The 17,868-nt window shown below is 46.6% G+C and overlaps 1 protein-coding gene across 10 annotated transcripts in view; it reads left to right on the top strand.

Annotated features, from left to right (window-relative positions):
* Positions 1–17,868, top strand: part of LOC125440422 (zinc finger protein 568-like) — a 27,207-nt gene that overhangs the window by 8,037 nt on the left and 1,302 nt on the right. For 8 of the 10 annotated variants that reach the window (XM_048510248.1, XM_048510251.1, XM_048510290.1 and 5 more), the window contains 3 exons: positions 9,872–9,941; positions 11,055–11,363; positions 13,203–13,229. In XM_048510248.1, coding sequence (XP_048366205.1) covers positions 9,872–9,941; positions 11,055–11,363; positions 13,203–13,229 — 406 coding nt within the window. Of the gene's footprint in view, positions 1–9,866; positions 9,942–11,054; positions 11,364–13,202; positions 13,230–17,868 lie in introns of all 10 variants that reach the window. The other 2 variants (XM_048510249.1, XM_048510300.1) reach the window with 2 other exon arrangements.

Raw genomic sequence — 17,868 nt, 5'->3', positions numbered from 1 at the left:
TCCTTCATTGTATTAAAAAGCTGGGAGAGAGAATGTGGCTTAAACAACTTTAAGGCTATCATTCTGAGAATAGGAGGATGGCTCGTTCATGTTCTGGCCAGGGGGACATTTGTGTGTCAAACAACACAAGCAGAAAATTCCCATGAGAGCTCCCAGAAAGCCAATTGTTCACCTCCACTATTCTTCTTGCTCTCCATGGGCTGTGTCTTTCAACCAGGAGTAGAGGTAAGAAGACAGCTTTGTAGTAGTGCACTGCCGACCCAGCAGTGCCGTGGTAGAACGTTGGGACGCCAACGGACCTACGGCCTTGCTGGTCGCACCGCACCCCCACTCCTCATCCCCCAATGAGTCACGGGTCATGAACTGTTTTGGCTCAATCATCTGGCGTAGGGACAATGTATCTTGCCACCCCAGGTGAGGATTAGGCTCAGACGCATTACGCTCCTCTCAAGACGTGAGCCAGGTGAGATCATGCATCACATGATGGTCTCCTCCGACTTCCGCCTCCTCGAACTCCCCCCCGTCCCTCCTCCTACACTGGACAGAATAACACAAAGGTGCTAGGAACTGCAGGACGGGAGACTCGGCTAGTGAACACGGACTCCTCCGGTCTCCACAAGTTGGCGATCTTCACCAGATGTTATCTCCGCCTCGCCTGCTTCGTTCTTAGCTGCTGACCGCGTGGGTTTACCTACACAGTTGGTAAATATCCAGATCCTTCAGCTTCCTTCCAGAACCCCAAAATCTCTTCTGATGTCCCGAAAGCTACCGCCTTGCTGCTGCCATTTGTCCTGGCCTACATAATCAAAAGGGGAAGGGGTAACGGCCAGTAGGTCGTAACAAGTCTTGTCAGCCTCTCAGTGATATCACAGTTTCCTGCTCCAGAGAGACAGCATACCTCTCGCGGGCATGCCAAAGTTGCAGTATATTATCAGGCTCCGGGTAAAATCACTGTATCTGTCCTCCTCAGTAGAAAGTCCCTGCAGCCACTTCCACTACACGCTTCCTCTGATGTTTTGTGGTAGGCTGTTCTGTATTGAACCTTCTATTGCTTGGACATTCTCTGAGGTCTGACTCAGTTTCTCCTGTACGTCTTCCTTATCCTTGCTGAGAAGGGAGAGAACTTTTGTAGGTTTAAACTAAAAGAACGCTCCCTATTCCATGTATTGTCGAAGGCTTTCACGGCCAGAATCACTTGGGTGCTGTAAGGAATTCCATAGAAGCAGAAATAAAAGGCTTTTTGGGTGTAAAAGACCGTTTATTAAGACATCTTAGAAAGCTCACGTACACGCCGTGGCAGGAATAAGATCTCCCGCCAGAAGCACAGGTTATAACTCTGTCCATCCCATCCCCCCTCCCGGATTCCCATGGGAACAGAGGTCTCATCTCCCTCGCAGAGATAAGGTCTCCGCCGGAGAAGCTGGCCCATCACCTCGGCTGTGGAACAAATCAAGGCTTGTATGCTGCCCTGTTCATCAACACCATTGAATCCTTTTTACACTCTGCCTCCTTAAAAAAGACCCCTCCCAGGTTTGCGCGAAAAGGCTGCGTGGAAAGCAGAAATGAGGGCGGGCGCGTCAATATTTTCGGAATAAACCCATTGATTATACCCAGAGGAATACCCCACCCAAGAAACTAACTATTGTAAGCGCTTACATTAAAGCTGAGAGTCCAGGGATGGCGTCAATTTCAGAATGCCAGGGCTATCAATAATAGTCGGTGGGGGTTTCTCCATGGTCGTACCAGGTATCGGGAAACGGGAGCCTCCTTGAGTAAACTGGAATGGAAGACAGGATGGATATTACTAAGAGAGCAGGGTAACCTAATCGGCAGTGACATCATTAATCACTTTTAGTAATCTGAAAAGGTCCTAACAATCTTTTGGCCAGTTTTGGAAGCGTAATTTATACCACTTCTGAGATTTTTTGGTAGACAAATACACCCAGGCTTCCACACGCAGAGGGAACTCCGAAAGGTGCTTATCCGCTGCAGCTTTTTTAAAGTCTTTAGCCCATTGTGGGCAGTTCTGGACCATTTTCCACCCTCGGCCAGAGATGAAATCCATTGCTGAAACTCCGGAGGATCCAATGCTTCCGCAGGTAGTTGCGGCAACGGGCGGGGAAGGAGCCACCGGATACAATTCTCGCAAGCGGGGTCTTCTTTGTACCGCTATGAACCGCATTATTACAGGCGCACTTCCTGCAAACGGAATTAGCTCGCACCAATTGTCTTGGCGGTAGTTGGTGTAATAACGTAAATACTCGCTCTTAGGGAGTTCTGTTCGCTCTGCTTCTTCCCACTCCCACCGCCACTTTGAACGTATAGGGGGCAGCCACCGCCGGAGCTGCCCCTAACAACCCTAGAAAAGCTTTCCAGAACTTCTTTGAAATGAATTGGGGGTCAAAGCGGTCGGAGACCACCTTTTAACGGGCTTTGGAGTGTAGGACGGTAAACATGCTGAATGAACACCATTTGTTTCTAACTTAGGAGCCGGAGGGGATGGAAGCTACATGGGATGAAATGGGCTTGCTTTGAAAATAAGTCCACCACAATTACCCACAAGACCGTGTTGCCATGACTTCAAGGCAAATCCGTACAAAATCCATGGAGCTGACTTCCCAGGGGCGGGAGGCCACCGGGAGAGGTTTCAACAGACCATGGGGTTTTCCTGGAACGCTCTTGGCTTCTGCACAAACAGAGCAACCTTTAATATACCGCCTCATCGTCCTTATAGCATCGCTACCACCAGAACTGGACGGTGGGCCAAATGCAGAGTTTTTAGAAAGCTAAAATGTCCAGCCGAGCTGGCATCATGACAGGCCTCGAGAACCTGCTTACGGAGGGGGGGAGGCACGCATTCAACAATCTCCCTGCCGCCAAACGCCATTCTCCAAACGCAATTCAGAGTCACCTTCCTCCGCCGGAGGCTCGAGCTCCCCGGCTCCTCGAATTCCCCGAGGGAAAGGAGAGACCCAGGCTGGGAATGTGGGCGGGGAAGGAGGAGTGGATGTCTGATCGGGTGACAGCTAGTCCCAATTGGGAGGGGGAGAGAACAGTGCGCTGAATGTCCCGTAAGGCAGTTCCACCTCGGTCCCCGGGTAGGCTGCCGAGCGCATCAGCCAGTTTATTGGTTTTTCCGGGGAAAAAATGGACCGTGGAAAGAGAAACGAGAAAAGAAATCGGCCCAACGGGTTGCTTTATGGACATCTTGAGGGGGGTGGACAGGGTACAAGTTCTTGTGATCCCAATTCAAACTTGAAAGGGGTGTTTAGGCCTCTGTTCAGTGGCGCTAAGTGGAAAGTGCCAATTTTGATGGTCGCAGTTTCTTTATCTCCTACAGTCCAGTTGAGCTCAGCACCGGAGAATTTCTTGGATAAATAAGCACACGGAACCAGCCTATCATCTTTATTTCTCTGCAACAGGGCTGCCCCAAGCGCTTTGTCCGAGGCATCCACGTGAACCACAAACGGGAGATCTGGGTCAGGGTGTTTCAGGATAGGTTCGGTAGTAAAAGCTGATTTTAAAAGCTGAAAGGCAGTCTGACAATCTTTAGACCAGGAAAGGGGGGCCCCGGGCTTGGCAGCTTGTGGATCTTTACCCTTAGTGCGCAAGAGGTCTGTGAGTGGGAGAGTCAGTTCAGCGAATTGGGGTATAAAGTCACGATAGAAGTTAGCAAACCCCAGGAAAGATTGAAGTTCTTTTCGGTTGGTAGGGGCAGGCCATTGGAGAACTGCATCAATCTTAGCAGGATCCATTTTTAGCCCCTCGGGAGAGATCCGGTAACCCAAATAGTCAATAGAGGTCTGATGGAAACAACATTTAGAAAGTTTGGCAAAGAGGGAGTTGTTGAGCAAGCGTTTCAATACTTCCCGAACCAATGCTTCATGCTCTTCCATGGTTTGTGAATAGATTAAAACGTCATCTAAGTACACCACTACTCCCTTGTATAATAAATAATGGAGAACTTCGTTGATAAGGGCCATAAAAGCTCCGGGGGCCCCACTTAACCCGAATGTATAATATTAAGCATTCAAACCGTCCAAACTTTGTGTTAAAATGCAGTCAAGTGTTCATAGCCTTCAGTACCCCTGACCCCGTAGTAAGCTTCTCTCCCGTCCAACTTAGTAACGATGCGTCCCTTGCCCAACGCGCCTAAAAGATCCTTGATTAAAGGCAAAGGGTATTTATTGGACAGGGAGACTGCATTGAGTCCTCGGTAATCTGTGCAGAGCCGCAAGGACCCATCTTTTTTCTTTTTACAAACAATACAGGGAGCAGTATGTGTGTGTTTGCAGTTCACTGTATGAACCCGCTGAAGCGAGATTCTTGTCTAAGAAGGTAACGGGTTCCTCTTTTCTCCTCATTGGGACTTCAAGGGCGTAGATTCTACTTTTGGCAAGCCGCTCCTGGCTGTATTACGCATTTTTGCAGTCAGTGTCTCTATGGGGTGGCAACTGATCGCATTCTTGCTCCTGGAAATAATTTGGCTAAATCTTTGGCACGCCGGTGGAATGCCAGTAGAATCGGGAGCAATCGCTGATGAAGCCAGGGGGGGGGTGTGTGTGTGTCAGGAGAAGCCGAGTTTTCCCCCCATTTCATGTGTTCACCGTAGGGAGGGTCAGTGAATTCTAAGATCCTTTCTTTTCCAAATGAATTCTTTGGTCTATGCAACAACAACCATGGCATGCCCAGAACTATGGAGTAGTTTGGCCATAATTACGCCAGAATAAAATCCAATTTTCTCCCAATGTATCGCATGCAGTGGAGGAGAACCGGGTTATGCGTTTTGAACTGGGCCGGTCCTTCTTCTCCGAAAGAGGACCGTCATTCATTTGGGTGAATGAAAAGGGCTTAGCCAGGGGGACTTTGTCTAGACTCTAGCTCCTCCGCCACCTGGGGCCGCATTAAGCAAATGGAGCAGCCAGAATCCGCTAAGGGCTGAGGCTATAATAATGGTATGCTTAGCGGGGTTGGCTAGAAACGCTTTGATTGTAGAATGGGAGCGCTTGCCTTCACTCACCGCTGTCTGGAGAGTCGAACCCATGTCCATGGGGGCTGAAGAAAGGCAAACAGCTGCTTCCCCCTCCTCTGGGTCGCCTTCGGTAACTGCTTTTTCCAGACGGTTCGCTATTAGGGGCGGCCCGGATTTGCATGGTGGCTTGGCAGATGGGCGCGCTACGTCCGGAGCGGTTGGTTTCTGCTTTTTCGGGCAGTTGGCGTCCAGATGATCTGGTCCTCCGCAGTAAAGACACAATCCCAGTCGGGCGACGGCGCTTCGAGGTGGTCTCGGTAGGGGCTGCCATTTTTATTTATGGACGAAAGGGCGGTCAGAGTGGCGGGTTTTGGGCGTATGCGGCCTCCGGCACGCAGCCGCATCTGCAAACGAGACGCCACCTGGGATCCCAATTCCATCCACCAGTACAGTAGTGCGGGGGATCCGAACTAAAAACACCGCTTCACGAAGCTTGCCGTCAACAGCATCCGCGCAGTATTCACATTTCATGCGCTCAGGCCACTCAGGAGGGAGTCGGGCAGTCACCGCGACGAAATTCACGGGCAAAATTCTGCAAACGAAGGTTGCCTTGTTGAATAGATTTGATGGTGCTGATAGCGTCATTTTCAGTACACCTGATCTTGGAAGCGAGCCCTTGCTAGTTTGGAGGAAATGCGGGTACCGTACGAGTATCTTCATCTTGTGAAATTCAAAAGAGTCAGCGAAACCAGTCGGCTGCCGCCCCATTCAGGACCGAGCCGATGTCCCATATTTTTTCGCTACTTTCAGACCGGTATAACTCGCCATAGTCCTCCATGTGGGCATCGAAGGTGCAAGATGAAGTAGGGAAGTTTGGAAGCGGGTCCCATCGAAACGGGCAGGTATTGGAGGTCTGTAATATCCCCTCTCCACGTTCCTCCTTGCATATCAGTAGGGCGGGCGGTTGTGCAGGTTTGCGCAGGGGGGGGCGGAATCGGTGGAGGTACCAACGCCGGTGCTGTTGGCGCGCTTCAGCGGAGCCGGTCCTTGGAAGGTGGTAGGATTCCAGCAGCAGCGCCGCCTCTCTGGCTACCGGGTTGTACCCGCGATAGCCGTAGACCTGAACTTCATTGTCCTGTTCTGCTGCTTCTTCCAGTTCCCTCTCCAAGGCAGCCGAGCTCTCTCTCCTTGCGAAGTCAATGCGTCCTCATGCAGCATGCAAAGCTGCTTTCTCTCGCTCCAATTTAGCCAGTTCGGCCTCGCTGAACAGCTGCGGTAGTGTTCACTTTTATGTATGCGAAGGCCTGACCGCTGGCGTTGTCAGCTTGTAAGTCCAGTTTGGAGTGTTCCAGGACTTTATCATGGACGGATAGATTCTGCGCGATATTGCCGCTAGTAGCGCATCTTTGGCACGGTCCAATTCGAAGTTGGACTTCTTGGCGCTTCGCTGTTCCCGGGTCTCTTTGCAGAGCCACGCTTCTCTTGTTGCAGCTGCTCGCCTTCCTCTTCCCATAGCTGGCGCTCACGCTCCATGTTTCTTGGGCATCTCGAAGTCGGCTCCACTTCCTCATCCCAGCACTCTTTCGATGGGGAGAGGGAATAGATCCGGCTGGGAGTGGCTGCTTTCTCCGGACTCCTCTTCATCTGAACGCGGGACGCTGCGTGCCCACCGGTGGTTCCATCGGTGGCATCTCTTGCAGCCGCTGGTCCGGGGTCTGGGGGGTCCGATCGGAAGACGGCACGGATAAATTCCTCCTAACTCCCTGGTATAGTCCCCAGTGTCACCGGTGGTCTTCGGACGGGCCCCAGTGCTATGCCACGGTGGATCTTTGGGAGCATCACCAAAATACGAGTCCAGGGAATCGCTCCAATGGACCTCCTGTGTTGCCGCATTAGCAGGTGGTCAGGCCCGTCTCCTCCGTGACAGGTTGCATCTGAGGTTTGTAATCCATACAAAAACGGGTAGATACTCGATCCACAGGCGCTCGATCCATAGACAGCGCCCTAAACGACTCATGGAAACCCCTATGGTCGTCTTCTCGTCCCTCGCTCCAACGGAGTAAGGTGAAGACTCGTACTGATACCAGGACGGGAAAGAGTCACCAGCGGTGACCCGCCTTCTCCCGCCGGTTCCTCTAAATCCAGAAGGGAGAACTCGGAGCCCTCTTTGGGGGCTACCGAACCTTCCACAGGAACATTCAACCTCTCCATGCCGAGACACCAGAGGTCCACTGCACTAGGAAGATAGATGAACGATAGATTCCTGCCACAATGTAAGGAATTCCATAGAAGCAGAAATAAAAGGCTTTTTGGGTGTAAAAGACCGTTTATTAAGACATCTTAGAAAGCTCACATACACGCCGTGGCAGGAATAAGATCTCCCGCCAGAAGCACAGGTTATAACTCTGTCCATCCCATCCCCCCTCCCGGATTCCCATGGGAACAGAGGTCTCATCTCCCTCGCAGAGATAAGGTCTCCGCCGGAGAAGCTGGCCCATCGCCTGGGCTGTGGAATGTAGTCAAGGCCAGGCGGCTGCCCCGTTCATCAACACCATTGAATCCTTTACACTGTGTGGTTTCCGGGCTGTATGGCCGTGTTCTAGCAGCATTCTCTCCTGACGTTTCGCCTGCGTCTGTGGCTGGCATCTTCAGAGGATCTGATGGTGGGAAAGCAAGTGGAGTATATATCTGTTGGAGTGTCCAGGGTGGGTGGGGAAACCGTATACAGTATACAGTATACAGAAAACCTACTCACACAGACAGATATCTACACAAAAACTCCAATCACCATCCAGGGCAAAAAAGGAGCACCATAAAAACTTTGGTACATCGCGCAAACAGAATCTGTGAACCTAACCTCCTACAAGATGAATTGAATCACCTAAACAGGGCTCTACAGGCTAATGGTTACTCTAATACAGAAATCAGAAGGGCTGCAAGACCAAGAACAAGCCACATGAACAAAGATAAAGAGCCATCTAGAGGGAAGGTGTTCTTACCCATACATCAAGGGAACCACTGATCGTGACAGGAAAACTGATGACAGCTACCAACCTACAAACAATCTACATGACCCACTAAGAAAATTCAACAGATGCTACTGCTCAGCAAAGGATAAGAGGGATCCTTTAGCTACTGCAGGAGTCTATCGTGATACCATGCAGCTGTGGACAAGTCTACATAGGAACTTACCAAACGCAGCGCACAGTATCAACGTATCAAAGAACATGAAAGGCACCGCAGACTATTTCAGCAAGAAAAATCAAAGCAATAGCAGAACACATGATAAACCAACCTGGACATAGAATATTATTTGAAAAAAACAGAAATTCTGGACCACTCTGAAAGCCACTACGTCAGACTACACAGAGAAGCAATTGAAATCCATAAGCACATGGACAATTTTAACAGGAAGGAAGAAACTATGAAAATGAACAGAACTTGGCTGCCAGTGTTGAAAAATACTAGGGTCAAGACTGTGTCAAACCAGCTCCACACAAACACAGGGATGCATCTATAGACAAAAGAAACAAAGGCCAGGATACCTCTCTATTCAGATGTTCTACCAGTGACCTTGCCATTCACAGGGTTACCTCCTGTGGCTATAGTCTTCTTTGTTACTCATACTTCTATTCAGATGCCCTCAACTATTGACCTGGTTGCCGCCTTTGTTACTCACAGACAAGGTTTCCCCACCCACCCTGGACACTCCAACAGATATATACTCCACTTGCTTTCCCACCATCAGATCCTCTGAAGATGCCAGCCACAGACGCAGGCGAAACGTCAGGAGAGAATGCTGCTAGAACACGGCCATACAGCCCGGAAACCACACAGCTCCCTATTCCCTCTACTTCTTTGTGTCACATTTTTCCAATTGTCCACATCCAGCACTTGAGAGCTGCCATCTGCTTCAGAGAGCTCGCCGATGCGTTCCTCACCCAGTACCGTCAGCTCCACTTTGTCGATGAAATCTTCCTTTTTCCTCGTGTCTTGAAGTGTAGATACTTGTGCCTCAAGCTGCTGGACCTTCTCCTCTAAGAGAGCAACCAACTTACACTTTCTGCAGGTGTAGCTATACATATCCTCTGGCAAAAAACAAACAAACATCCCATAGCTGTTGCAAGTAACTGCAGCAACTCCCCCACCAGCCATATTTACTGGTTAAGTAGTGCAGGGCCTCCTGTAAGAATTTCCCAACCCCGCAAGTGCTCCCTTTACCTATTTTGACAAGCTGCTGTATGCTGCACTCCAAGGACCAGACCTAATGGCTGAACCCCTGGACCCTTGTCAAGACTCCAAGGTACCTTCTACTGTCCCTCAAAAGATAGGTCCTTATTTGAGTACAAACAACTGCATGCTCCTAGCGCTTTCTGTTCCTCTCCTCTTCTCCACTGCTACTCCTCTCTGCTGCTTCTAGAGACCAGAGATCGGAAGAAGTGTCAAGGAAATGTCAAGAGATGTTGTCTCTCCAGTCTGGGTCTTGCCTTACCTGGACTGAGAGGTGGCTGTGGAGGGAACTTTGCCAATGAGTTTACTGCTGGCATTTTCCTCTCCGTTTGGCAGGGAGCACCAAAGAACTGCCAATTCTGGATGGATGATTCTTGGCTCTGTACTGCCTTCGATCCCGTTCCTAATACTTGCCTATTGTGTATTTCTGGATGTCAAACTTACTTGGGGAATTTATTTGCACTCAGGAGAGCTATAATTTTGGTGGTGGTTGTCGAAGGCTTTCATGGCCGGATTCAACTGGTTCTGGTGGGTTTTCCAGGCTATGTGGCCATGGTCTAGGAACAAGATCCACCAGACTACGGCCACACAGCCCGGAAAACCCACCAGAACCAGTTGGTGGTGGTTGTTTTTCCCCAATTACAAGGTCCTCTGATTGCTGAGCCTGAGCTCATAGCCCAACTAGAAGAGGAAGAAGAGATGTTTCTCAGGATCTTCGATGAAGAGGAGGAACTAGCAGGTAGCCACTATATGTGTATTAGGACTGTACTTTGCCTGTGCTTCCTTTAAAGAGCAAGTGGATTTCTATGTGGATTATCTTCACCCTTTCACTTTCTTTTCCTCAGAGATGGAATGAGGTGTGAATGTGGAGATGGTGGCTGTAGATCTGGAACCTATGAAAACAGCCTGCTTCCTTGTACCAAGTCAGATCACTTCTTCACTGTCCACCTTGAGTGGTAGTGGCTTTCTGGCAGACCTATTTCTCAGGCGCCTGACACTCCTTTAGATGGAGATGCCAGGCATTGATCTGGGGGAATATGTGGACTTTGTGGGAGGCTGCAGTCTGGATGCTTCTGAGATGATACATGATTGAGAACAGCTGCTCTTTCTGATGATGTTTCAACTCAAAGAGAAAGAATGGTGAAATGATTTCCAAGATTGGACATCCTTTCAATGTAAACAAGACTCCAATCCATTTCTGTAATTATTTTCCATTCTTGTTTTCTTCCCAGGTTTAGCTGAAATAAAAAAGAAGGAGAGGGAGGGAGGGAGGGAGAAAGTGGAGTTAACAGGCTTTGATGGGATTGCTTCTCCTTCATTGTATTAAAAAGCTGGGAGAGAGAATGTGGCTTAAACAACTTCAAGGGTGTCTTTCTGAGAATAGGAGGATGGGTCATTCATGTTCTGGCCAGGGGGACATTTGTGTGTCAAACAACACAAACAGAAAATTCCCATGAGAGTCCCCATTCCATCAACCCTCACTGACCTGAGAAGAGAAATCAACAAAGCAATCAGAGACCTTCATCACTGCCTAACAACAAAGTAACAGGCCTGTGGCTACATTTGGTGGCCGGTGTTTTGAATTACAGTTTAGGACAGAGAAGGAGCTCTTAACCAGTAACTTCTCCGATGAAATCCTATGCTCCATGTAATTGACATAAACTAAAGATCAGTGTGTATTGTGTGGTATTTCTCAGAACCAGATTGCCATCCAGGATTCTGGAACTGGTTTTAAGACACAGGGCGCTTCAGTTCTTGCATGCTGTACAGCAAGTAATTAAGATCAGTTTCTAACATTCAAACCATGGGGTTTTTTTTAGTGTTCATACCACAGTTCTCTTTCTTTCCACAGGAGAAGTGGAGTCAGTGAATGAAATGGAAGAGCATTGTGTGAAGGAAAAACAAGATAAACATTCAGATGGAAAGGGCAGCACTGAACATTGTAATGCCCTGAAAAAGGAGAACCCATATAATTATCTGGAGTGTGGCAAAGACTTCAGTGAGAGTGGAAGCCTCACTTCCCATCAAAGAATACACACAGGCGAGAAACCATACAAATGCCTGCAGTGTGGAAAAAGTTTCAGTCAGAGTGGAAACCTTACTACCCATCAAAGAATACACACACAAGAGAAACCATATCAATGCCAGGAGTGTGGAAAAGGTTTCAGTTATAGTGCAAGCCTCAAATGCCATCAAAAAAAAAATTCTACACAGAGGAGAAACCATACAAAATGCCCTTTCGGGAGTGTGGAAAGAATGCTTTCCCAGGCAGAGTGGAAACCTCAAATACCATCAAAAAATTCACACACAAGAGAGAAACCATATAAATGTCAGGGTGTGAAAATGAAGCTGTCAGAGTACAAGGAAACTTCACTAGCCATCAAGAATACACACAGTGGGAAAAAACCAGGTATAAATGCCAGGGGGTGTGGAAAAGTGTTCCGGAATCTGAGTGCAAGCCTCAAATGCCATCAAAAAAAATTCCCACTGGGGACAGAAACCATACAAATGAACCAGTTTGAGTGTGCAAAAAAAACTTCCAGTCAGAGTGGACACCTCAAATACCATCATACTTGGGAAAATACACACAGAGGAGAGGAAACCATATAAAAATGCCTTGGAGTGTAGGAAGAAGCTTCAGGCAGAGTTGGAAACCTCACTACCCATCAAAGAATACACACACAAGAGGAAACCATATATATGCCAGGGGAGGTGTAGGAAAAGTCTTTTCAGTTACAGTTGCAAACCTCAAAATGCCATCAAAACAAAATTCACACAGGCTGTAGAAACCATACAAATGCCTCAGGAGGTGTGGAAAGAAAGCTTCCAGTCCGAGAGTGGAAACTCCCCTCTTCACTACCCATCAAAGAATACACACAGGGGAGAAACCATACAAATGCCTGCAGTGTGGAAAAGTCTTCAGTTACAGTGCAAGCTTCAAATACCATCAAAACATTCACACAGAGGAGAAACCATATAAATGCCAGGAGTGTGGAAAAAGCTTCTGTCGGAGTGGAGACCTCACTACCCATCAAAGAATACACACAGGGGAGAAACCGTATACATGCCAGGAGTGTGGAAAAAGCTTCTGTCTGAGTGGAGACCTCACTACCCATCAAAGAATACACACAGGGGAGAAACCATATAAATGTCAGGAGTGTGGAAAAAGCTTCAGTCAGAATGGAAACCTCACTACCCATCAAAGAATACACACAGGGGAGAAACCATACAAATGCCTGGAGTGTGGAAAAAGCTTCAGTCAGAGTGGACACCTCAAATGCCATCAAAAAATTCACACAACCATATAAATGTCAGGAGTGTGGAAAAAGCTTCAATCAGAGTGGAAACCTCACTACACATCAAAGAATACACACAGGGGAGAAACTATATAAATGCCAGGAGTGTGGAAAAGTGTTTCGTTACAGTGCAAGCCTCAAATGCCATCAAAACATTCACACAGGCGAGAAACCATATAAATGCCAGGAGTGTGGAAAAGTATTCAGTTACAGTGCAAACCTCAAATACCGTCAAAAAATTCACACAGAGGAGAAACCATATAAATGTCAGGAGTGTGGAAAAAGCTTCTGTCAGGTATAGCAAGCCTCAAATACCATCAAAGAATACACACAGGGGAGAAACCATACAAATGCTTTGAGTGTGGAAAAAGCTTCAGGCAGAGTGGAAGCCTCAAATGCCATCAAAGAATACATACATAGGGGAGAAACCATATACATGCCAGGAGTGTGGAAAAAGCTTCAGTTACAGTGGAAGCCTTACTATCCATCTAGGAATTCACACAGGGGAGAAACCATATAAATGTGTGGAATGTGGAAAAGGTTTCAGTACGAATGGAGCCCTTATTTCCCAACAAAGAATTCACACAGGAAACCATATAAATGCTAGGAGTGTGGAAAAGACTTCAGTCAGAGTGGAACCCTTATTATCCCTCTAGGAATTCACACAGGAGAAAAACCATTCAAATGCCTGGAGTGTGGGAAAGCCTTCAGTCTCAGTGCAAATCTTACTTCAGAGAACTCACTCAAGGCAGAAACCATATTTATGCCAGAAATGTGGAAAAAATTCAATGAGTGAGGACACCTTACTTCACATTGAAGAATTCACACTGGAGAGAAACCATACAAATGCCGGGAGTGTCGAAAAGACTTCCATGAGAGTTCACACCTCACTACCCACCGAAGAATTCACACAATGAAGAAACCGTACCTGGAGTGTGGCAAAGGCTTCAGATAGAGTGGAAACCTTTCTTCCCATCAAATAATTATTTCAGGGCAGAACTCACATAAATGCCTGGAGTGTGGATTAGCCTTCAGTTACAGTACAAACCTCACCTCCCATCAAAGAATTCACAGAAGGGAGAACTCATATAAGTTCCTGGTGTGAGGAAAAGCCTTCCAGTCACGAGGTAGAAACCTTAATTCACTCATGGAGAACTGAAATAAATGTCTTGAATTCAGAAGACGATTGAATTCAGAAGACACTTTCAATGAAAGTAGACACTTATTTCCCATCAAAGAATTCACACTTATATGAAGACTCCTTATAAATGGCTGCAGTATGGAAAAAAGTTTCTAGCTGGGCAATGTTCCATATACATGTATCATCAAAGAAATCATGTGGGAGAAATCATAGTAAATATAGCTATCTAGTCTCCATTCTGGGCTGCAATCTCCCTGATAGCATTTGGTTCAGACATTCCTTTTTGATGACTGAGCATTCTTTCTGGTGAGCCCCCTGCTTGTAACATGAAAACACTGGCCGACAATAACCTAAATATTCTCCATAGACTCCATTTTCAGAGCTAATTGTTTCTCTTTGGTTATTTGCTCTAGAGTACCATATATACTCGCATATAAGTTGAATTTTTCAGCACATTTTTTGTGCTGAAAAAGCTACCAGCATTATCTGCTTAGTGAAGTGTATTTAAAAAAAAAACATTTTAGGAGTTTTATTTTGTCGGCCTCCAGGTGGTGCAGTTTTGAGTCTATCAGCACCAAAATTTCAGGGTATCATCAGGTGACACTCCTGATGATACCAGCCAATTTAGTAAGTTTGGATTTCAGGGGTCCAAAGTTATGGACCCCCAAAGGGTGTGCCCCCATCCACCATTGTTTCCAATGGGAGCTAATAGTAGATGGGGCTTAATTTTGAGGGTCCATAACTTTGGACCCCCTGAATCAAACTTCACTAAACCTAGGTGGTATCATCAGTATAGTCTCTTGCTGACACCACCCAGGTTTGGTGAAGGTTGGCTCAGGAGGTCCAAAGTTATGGATCCCCAAAGTGGGTGCTCCCATCCCCCATTGTTTCAATGGAAGCTAATAGTAGATGGGGCTACCCTTTTGAGGGTCCATAATTTTGGACTCCCTAAGCTAAACTTCACCAAACCTGGGTGGTATCATCAGGAGGGTCTCCTAAAGATGCTCTGAAATGTTGGTACTGCTAACAGAAATATTCCTCCCCTGACAGAACCATTTAACCTACTGATGCCTCAATTAATGTAATTTCTTTTATTGGTATCTATTTTTATTTTGAAAATTCTACTCAGTAGCTGCCTTCCATTTCCCACCCTCTAGAATTTATCACCTTTGATTCAATAAAAGTTTCCCCAGTTTTTATGCAGTGGGTAAAATAGTATGTACCTCAACTTATATGTTGAATTGGCCAAGCTTATACGAGTATATACGGTAACTTTTCCTAGATTCCACTCTCTTTTTGACCCAAGTTTTCTTCTGGCCATATTTTTATTGCTCTTTTCTCTCTTTCCCTTTTCCCTCCTGAGCTCTCAATCACTTTCTGTATTATACAAACCTGGCCAGTTTATCATAGAGTCTTAAATTTGGAAGAGACCACTGAGGATGTGAAGAAAGTGTATATATTCCTTTAAATTTAGTAAATTACTAAATTTACTGATTGATTGACTTTTATTAGGCATCAAAAATACAAACCAAATTGCATATCAGAACATTTGTGCCCCATTAGTTAACTTAAAACCATGGTTAAACATTCAGCTACCAGCTCTATTATCTCTGCTGACTGATTATCCAGAAGAAAGCGTATCCAATATATTGTTGGACAGTCCCTTAATTAGATTGGGAAAATCAGGTCTATAATAAGCATGTTTAGGACAAAAGCATATAATATGTTCTATAGTTTCAACAGCACTAGAACAGTAGGGGCACATCAGCACTTGAGAAAGTATTCTTTAAAAAACGCCCATTAAGGAGAGCAGAGGGAAAGGAATTGCACCTTCCCCTGGTGTAAGCTGATCTTTGTGTCAGATTTATCAACACTTTCAAATTGCGGGCCATCTGGGCTCTCTCTACAGCAAAACCATAATAAAGTGGGACACATAAAGAGCCTGATTCGTAGACGAAGGATTTAAATTCATAGTCAATAAGATGGTTTTTTATTGTTGGGAATATTTCCTTGGGTGGCAACATTAATAAGGAATCCCAAGAGAGTCCCAACATAATTAACTTTTCTTCAATACAACGCTCAATCAGAAGTCTGTAACTCTGGGAGAATGGAAAATATATATACGTAATTTATCTTGTTTTATGAGGCAAGCATTTGGTCATGCCAGGTCCATTTTACAACATCGCTATCTGATCCCTCATTAAGGTTATGAACTGTGTTTGTGTTTAATTTAGGTAATGTTATTCTTTTTCTAATCAACACCCCATTGGGTAATGGCTGATCAATGAGCTAGGTGAGCCAGTTCTATAAAAATCCTAACACCGTTCCAAAGGGTATTCAAGATCCATTCAGATTCAGTGTTCATTTCTTCATTTCTTTCAGATTCATTCGCCAATTCTGTTGTATTGTTTTATACTTGGAACTGTACTGAGCTGAGAGAGAGCTGATTTTGTCATTTATTTTCCTTTCCTTTTAATAAACTTTTTAAAAACTCAGCTGTTCATCTGGATAAAGAACCTTGGCCTCGGTACGTTACAGGAAAAAGGGCACCTGGCTTTGGGCAAAAACCTTTTTTCACAGGGGGCTCCAGTCCAACACCCTGCCGTACACACGATCAAAGTCCTGACAGATGGCCATCTAGCTTCTGTTTGAAAACAAAGGAGACTCCACCACCCTCCAAGGCAGTGAATTCCAGACACAAGTGCCCCACACAGAGCCGCTGATGGGTCCCAGCAGTTTGCTTTCCCCAAGCGAGAAAATCGGCATTGTGTAGGTGGGTAGAATAGAAAAAGTGCAGAGAATAGATAGAAAAAGTGCAGAGAAGGGCAACGAGGATGATTGAGGGACTGGAGCACCTTCCTTATGAGGAGAGGCTGCAGCGTTTGGGACTCTTTAGTTTGGAGAGGAGACAGCTGAGGGGGGATAGGATTGAAGTCTGTAAAATTATGCATGGGGTAGAAAATGATGACAGAGAGAAATTTCTCTCTCTTTCTCACAATACTAGAACCAGGGGGCATCCATTGAAAATGCTGGGGGGAAGAATTAGGACTAATAAAAGGAAACACTTCTTCACGCAACGTGTGATTGGTAAGCTTGGAATATATGCCATGAGGTGGTGATGGCCACTAACCTGGATAGCTTTAACAAGGGCTTGGACAGATTTATGGATGGAGAAGTCGATCTCTGGCTAGCAATCTTGATCCTCCTTGATCTCAGATTGCAAAGGCCTTAGCAGACCAGGTGCTCGGAAGCAGCAGCAGCAGAAGGCCATTGCTTTCACATCCTGCATGTGAGCTCCCAAAGGCACCTGGTGGGCCACCGTAAGGCAGAGTACTGGACTAGATGGACCTTGGTCTGATCCAGCAGGCCAGTTCTTATGTTCTCATGTGGGGGCGCTTTGAGGCTCTCTTATTTTGCTCTCGCTCTTTAACTTGTAATTTTTTTTTCGCTCCACTGTGTCCAAGGTCTTGAGCTACCAAGAGGAAAGGTGGGGCATGAATATTGTAATAGCTATGCGCATAAATCATGAAGCTGCCAGCTGGCCTGAAGCCTGCTCCTGTCTGCCTCTGGGTTATGCACAACAGCCCAGCATGGCGGGCACAAGAAGGAAGTGAACCATAGATGCATTTTCTTCACATCCAAGAGAGGAAAAAGAACCCGACAATGAAGAAATAAGCACATTTCAAAATAGTATGCGGAATAAATAGCAGGAAATGCAGGACCTTTTGCCTGGTCTGTGAGCCTCGGCTGACCCTGGAGGAGGAGGAAGAGGAGACTCCCAGTAATTCCATTAAACTTCCAGTCATCTGTTTAGCGGGGAGATTATTCTGCTTGGGTGCATCTGGTGACATGTCATTTGGACACATCAAACTTTAAAGCAATTTCAAGTGCAACAGCTGGGCTATCACCTGCCCCAAACCTCTGCAACAGGGAGGGTTAATATTATTAATCATTATTTTATATATACACACCTACATATATTTCTATTATGCATGGTATATGCAATAGGTGGAAGAACGAGGGAACCGATTATCACAATTCCCACGCCCACAGATGCACAGAAAAGGATATTTCTGCCGGTCTCCTAGGGGCCCCCACCCCCAGTGGTAGGATCCAAAAATTTTAGTAACAGGTTCCCATGGTGGTGGGAGTCAAACAGTGGCGTAGCGCCAATGGGGCTGGGCGGGGCACGACAGGGGCGTGGCCAGGCATTCCAGGGGCGGGCCATT

This window comes from Sphaerodactylus townsendi, linkage group LG01 (genome assembly GCF_021028975.2).
Source record: "Sphaerodactylus townsendi isolate TG3544 linkage group LG01, MPM_Stown_v2.3, whole genome shotgun sequence".
NCBI lineage: Eukaryota > Metazoa > Chordata > Lepidosauria > Squamata > Sphaerodactylidae > Sphaerodactylus > Sphaerodactylus townsendi.
This window is presented reverse-complemented; position numbering and strand designations above follow the sequence as displayed.